The sequence below is a fragment of the Octodon degus genome, unplaced genomic scaffold (genome assembly GCF_000260255.1).
Source record: "Octodon degus isolate 3935 unplaced genomic scaffold, OctDeg1.0 scaffold00081, whole genome shotgun sequence".
Taxonomy (NCBI): Eukaryota; Metazoa; Chordata; class Mammalia; order Rodentia; family Octodontidae; genus Octodon; species Octodon degus.
Genome location: NW_004524657.1, coordinates 4,604,317 through 4,610,944, shown reverse-complemented (window position 1 = coordinate 4,610,944; position 6,628 = coordinate 4,604,317). Strand labels below are relative to the sequence as shown.

Here is a 6,628-nt window from a genome sequence, read left to right as displayed (position 1 = left end):
AAATGAGGTATATAAAGTAAAACCATATTGGAGCCAGGAAGATGGCTCAGTAGAAGGGACTGGAGAGGTGTCTCAGTAGAATAAGTGCTTCCCTGGCAAGTGCAAGAGTCTGAGTTCAATCTCTTGTTCCGAAAAAAAAAAAAAACAAAACAAAACAATAAAGTAAAGCCATATCAATATGCTGAGCTGTGAAAGGCTCAAGTCAACAACTTCTGTGGATAACCCAGAAGTTGGGTTATGTGTACTGCTGGACTGTGTTGGATTGTTTTGCTGAATTCATGGACCTATAGTATTTAGATGCCAAGAAATACCCATCTCTGATAGGGCTAAACAAAAAAGGGGGATACAAAGGAAGGAGTATTTTGTATCTCTATATACAGAATAGTTAGGGAGTAGATATACAACTCTTTTTGCTTAATTCAATGAGAAGAAAGATTTTTACTAACAGTGTTAGGACAGGGTATCCAGTCTGCATCTTATACTATGGATAACCACTAAAAAGATAATAATGTACAATATAAAAAATAAAAAAATAAAAATTTGCTCAGAGTGCAATACAGTAGAGAGATCACAGTTATCAGTTAGAAAATAAAGCAAGAAGATAAGAAAACAAGGAATCCAATGAGCAGTAAATTTATGACTCAACATTATCTTAAAAAAGATTTTTATCACTGTTATTTGCCTTAGATATCACAACTCACACTATTGATGCTAGTAATGTAGAGAGAGGTTGCATATGCTTGAGGTTTTTTTTTTTTTTCTTTCTTTTTTTTTTCTGTACCAGGGATTGAACTCAAGATCTTGCACTTGCCAGGGAAGTGCTTGTTCTACTGAGCTACCTAACTATCTTCCTGCCCTGCTTGAGTCTTGATATTGTTATAGGCACCTTTTCTCTTTTGTCTCTGTTGATTTCTCCACATTACAAATTGTGCACATGTACATTAGTTGTGTGAATTTACATGAAGTGCTCTCATTTTAGTGGGAGGGCCATGAGAAAGCAAGTTCTTCCTTTTTTGGGTTCTCAATTCAGTAGTGGCCTCTGCCAGCCAAAAAAAGATTCATGTCTTTGAAAGCCTTTCAGAGGTAGCCCTCTCTTAAATGACATCTGTTTACAATATAATATCCAGTGTGTTTAATAAAACTGACTCTATATTTTGTTCTCATCTCGTCTGTTTGTGTACATCTTTGAAGTATACATTAGTCATAATGTACCTCCAATCACTCCAATGACACCCATGTTATTTATAATTTTATCTTTTAAAGAGAATGAAAAATAGTAAAAATATGGGTTAGAAATAATACAGAATTTCACTAAACAATATAAGAATTTGAAATAGGTGATTGTGTTGCACAGTGTTGTCTTCAAATTAGTTGTTTAGATTACCAGATGTAAGCATGAAAATTTGGTTAAACAAGTTATAAGAAATTAAAAATGAGAAGAAAATTTCTAAGTTGAATCTTCTCTTGTCAGTAGACCAGCAGAAATCAGCAGTAAAATTATCCAACTTGTGTTGTATATACAAACATATATGCAATTTTCTCTTCTTTCTTTTGTTCTTTCCCAGTTCTTCCTTCCCATGAACAGATTTTTTGGTTAAACTGTGTCTAGTGTACCTTTCAAGTTTTATTTACTATTTCATGTTTATACAGTAGTGAGACAATGACATTTACATATGCACATGTTAATTCTTCTGTTAATATGTAGTAGATCCGTGTTTAATTAAGGAACTCACCACAAATTTTGCAAAACTGAAGCTCTCACGTTGGTTAAGCAATGGCCGTGACTCATCCACGTGGCTGACTCTGACAAGGTACTACAGTCTGAGGTACAGGATCTCAGGATAAATCCTGAGGGGATTTCACTGACCTTATCAGACCCAAAAGCTACAACTCTTGTTGCATAGGTCCTGCTTTAACTTGGTCTTAAACATCAAGCATAAAAGTATAAAAACGAAATATAAGAAGAAAAGCCATGGTGTTATGTTGAGCTATAGGGGACTCAGGTCAACAATTTCTGACATTGCCAGTGAAATGGAAGACCCAATACTATTATGGGCTTCTGGAATCTTTTAGAATACTTGCTGAATTTACACACCTATAATATTCAAATAACAGAACTTAACCAAAAAAGGGGATACAGATGAATGCCCATTTTGTATCTGTGTATTCAAAGTGGTTAGGATAGATATATAGTTACATTCTCTTAATGAATAGAGGGATTTGTTCTAATGGTGTTTGTAAATAGGATACCATGGCCACATCTTGTACAGCAATTAACCACTAGGAAGAATGTATGCAATGTGTTAATTATTGAAACTGTCCTACCAATTTGATTTGAAACTGTCTCATTGCTATTTGTTTATTAATAAAATTATTGGAAAAAAGCTGAAGCTCTCAGTTTCAATATTGCTGGTTACTTACCCAGTCATGAAGAAATATCTCTCATCTTCACTATCTAACTTTTAATATGTATTATGTAATCTAATCCTAATTATCAATTCTCATTAAATATACCACATCTTATATGAACTAAACGCTACAGTTGTGTTTACAACATTAGAGATCCATCATTAGAGGGGCATTTTAGAACTGTAATTCTTGACTAATTCTTGAATTTTTCACTCTATATCTCAAGTTTTCACTCTTCATACAATGAAATATCCTAGACCACAATGTGGTTTGATAATGACAATCGAGTTGCTTCCTGATTATTATTCTTAACTCCCTCCAGGAATTTTGTATATAACTGAATATTTAAATTGAAGAAAGTTTATCATACCATTTCATATCTTGAAATACTTGAACATAAATGTGCCATTTGACAAGATTCAAATTCTCTTATATGACTTTGAACACATATTTTATTCATGGAAATTTCAATAGCTTTATTTTTGATTCTGAAGATGTGTAGAACAGTATTTGCTACTACATTAAATATTCACAATAAATTTATTTCAATCTTAACATCTCTTTTACTATAAATATTATATTTGAGCGCAGTTTTTATTATGAATTAAGGTTAATGTTTCCTTTCTATTTTATCCAAAGTAATTTCTTCTATCAGAGTACAATATATTCTAGAAATAGATTGTAGCATTGTGTAAAAATGATTTTATTAAAGTTTTTATTTTAAAATATTCAAGTTATAAACTTCAAGAATCTCAATTTTTTAAAAACTACCTTTCATTCCAGGGGACATCAGTGAGGAGACATAGAAATGAACAATGCAACATTGTGGAGAGATTTCACCCTGACAGGACTCCAACATCAACCAGAGTGGCAGATCCCGCTGTTCCTGGTGTTCCTAGCAATATACCTCACCACGATGGTGGGGAATCTTGGTCTCATTACTCTCATCATGAATGACCCTCACCTTCACATACCCATGTATTATTTCCTTGGGAATTTAGCTTTTGTAGATGTTTGGCTGTCATCCACTGTGACACTAAAGATGCTGGCTAACATAGTAGAGAAACATAGTGTGATATCTTTCAATGAGTGCATGATACAGTTTTTCTCCTTTGTAGTCAGTGCAACAACAGAATGTTTTATCCTGGCAGCAATGGCTTATGATCGCTATGCTGCCATATGCAAACCTTTGCTTTACCCACTGATTATGACCACTAGACGTTGCATATATCTACTAGTGTTATCATTTGTAGGTGGCTTTCTTCATGCCATAATTCGTGAAAGTTTTCTATTCAGATTAACCTTTTGTAAATCCCACATCATACATCACTTTTATTGTGATGTCATACCACTGACGAAGATTTCCTGTACTGATCCTGCTATTAATTACGTAATGCTTTTCATTTTCTCTGGTTCAATACAAGTTTTCAGCATTGTGACTATTCTTATCTCTTATACACTTGTTCTCCTTACTATTTTAAAAAAGAAGTCTGAAAAGGGGGCAAGCAAAGCTTTTTCCACCTGTGGAGCCCATCTTCTTTCTGTGTCTTTATACTATGTTCCTCTACTCTTCATGTACGTGCATCCAGCGTCTTCACAAGCAGGTGACCAAGATATGATCTTCTCTCTGTTTTACACAGTCATAATCCCTGTGCTAAATCCACTAATATATAGCCTGAGAAATAAGCAAGTCATAGGTTCATTAAGAAAGATATTAAGAAATAAATCTTAGGTCTAATATTAGTATCTACTCTCATAATTAAAACACATTTTGAGGAAAATTTGAGTGTGTTCAGTAGAGTTAAAAGATGATTGCAGATATAGTTGTATAATTCTGGTGAATTCAGTGTATTTGTACTCTATTAACTTGTTACAATATTTGCATCATTTATACCTAAATAATTTTATATATGGTTCATGCCGTAGGAGTAAATCTAAGGTAGAAATAAGTGAAATCATGTTACTGATTGTGTTCTTCCATTACAAATATTCCGAGCATTAGAGAGAAGTTTTTGTTTTCAAGTGGAATTGAGTGCTATAATGGTATAAAGATTATAATTCAATGTCACTTTGGAGTCATGTCAGTTTCATGTCATTGTGGTTAATTTTTTTCTTTTTGAATGAGAAGAAAATTCAGGAATACTGCCAGCCCTCAAAAATATCTTGTTTTCACTTTTTTTTTTTTTGGAAATGGAGAGATTCACTTCTTGGGGTAAACTAATCCATATATTACACAGAAATATGTGCAAAGCCTTGAACAAAAATTTAAAAATGAAAAGATATTCAGAACTGTGAAGAGGAGGAAACACTTTGAAGATATTCTTATACCAAAGTTTTTTCAGTAATTAAGAGAGTTGTGTTATGTCTCTTTGCCTCAGATGCCATTTTACATGTTCTACAGATGCATGTATGAGTGGACATAGTTAGAAGAGTGGTAGAATAGAAGAAAATATTTTTATTATTCCTTTAAAATGTAGAAAGAAGGTCATTATCATATAAAATATTTTGATTGGTCACATAAGGGACTTTACATAGGTATTAGCAAAGTTCATGTGGTTGTAAAATTGTGTGATACAGAGTCCACAATGGTTGCTCTGGAAAGAAAAATCCCTAACTGTTATATTTCTATGCTGTATATGTTGTTAAATGTAGTGTGATAAATCTTCAGGTATTTGCCATTTATATCTCAACTATGGAATTTCACACATTTTCCTAGTGATAGCAAGAAGTTCCTCATCGTAAAAAGTACTCATTTTTCTCTGCTCAAAATTATAAACACTTTGTTCTTTCACCCTATTGAAAGTCTGCCTTCCCATACTTTGTTGTGAATTGATTCATCATTTGTACAAAACAGAATAAATCATTTCCCTCTTCAATAGCTTCTTGTAGAATGTTATTGCTATTACGCTGAGTGTGCAGGGTTAATGATTTCAGATTAACTGCCCTTATATTGGCTTAGATCAGCATAATTTATTTGTACAAATTTATGTCCAAATCGCATAATACACATGTAGATGTGTATGTGTATGTACAGATACACACACACACACACACACACACACACACACACACACAGTATGCTTTTTTGGTTATGGTAGAATTATTTTTGTCTCTTAACAATGAAGTCTTATCTGCTTATAAATATAAAAGTAAATTTAAAAATAAATGTCTTAACATGTAATTAGGGGGAAAGGAGTGAGTTAAGCAAAAGTTCAAATGATCCTAAAGTGGAGGTTACAAACAAAAAGGAGTTTCTTTGCTACCACAATAATAAACTATAATGGTGTACTATCCAGGTTTGGGCTGAGTAAGAAAACTTTGACTGTGGATTTCTTTCCTCCTCAGACTCTGTATGTGTGTTATGCAATCAATTTACACATGCTGTTTACCATTTTTCATTGACACTTGATCTTAGCCAAAATGCCAAAGATTGATGCCATTTATTTTCAAGAATGGAATTCCACATATTTGAATAATAATTCCACTGATTTTCACATCTTAAAATTAATTAATTTGTTTATAGAATTCTGGATATTTTATCTAACATCTTACTCAGAAGTTCATCTGTTTTCCCAACTTTCTATTAGGTGTTGGAATTTAATAGATGTTATACACATTTGTGTCCCAATTGAATAAATTTTGGATTGTCATTGCTTCTACATTACATAGTTTTGTAGTGTGAGTAGTTCATAGAGAATAGAGTTCTCATACCTTCTAGCTAGTCTTTCTTAGAGGGAGTTAAAACAAAATCTAATAGAGAATATCCCTGGGATGAAATACATGGACTGGGGTAAAGATATAAAAAAAAGATAAGGACACAAAGTTGTTTTGGGACTTACAGTGAAGGACTAGATAAACAGGTGACAGGTAAGAAACAGAAAGACAGACAAGTACAAAAAAGATAATCCACCTCTTTGTCTAACAGAATATCAGCAAAGAAAACCCAGGGGTGGGAGGTGTGGAGAGAGTAAGTTTGTCAGTATATCTTCACACTCATATCATACAAATATGTATTAACTCTAGGGTCACTATATTACCTAGTCTAGAATTACAATATTCATCATACAATTATAGAGCACAATAGATCTCCATACACAACCTTACTCTAAGCTAACTATGAATAAGTTTTTAATCAGCTGCCTGACCCAAATATAACTCCTTAAAGTCAGTTAAAGATAAATAAACAAGCAGACACAGGAAGAAGAAAAATAAAATTAGG

At 32.9% G+C, this 6,628-nt stretch overlaps 1 protein-coding gene across 1 annotated transcript; it reads left to right on the top strand.

Moving 5' to 3' along the window:
* Positions 1 to 3,214: 3,214 nt before the first annotated feature.
* On the top strand, positions 3,215 to 4,141 carry LOC101561828 (olfactory receptor 183-like). Its single transcript, XM_012515877.2, has one exon. The coding sequence runs from the start codon at positions 3,218 to 3,220 to the stop codon at positions 4,139 to 4,141; it is 924 nt and encodes a 307-aa protein (XP_012371331.1). The 5' UTR covers positions 3,215 to 3,217.
* The last annotated feature ends 2,487 nt before the right edge of the window (positions 4,142 to 6,628 follow it).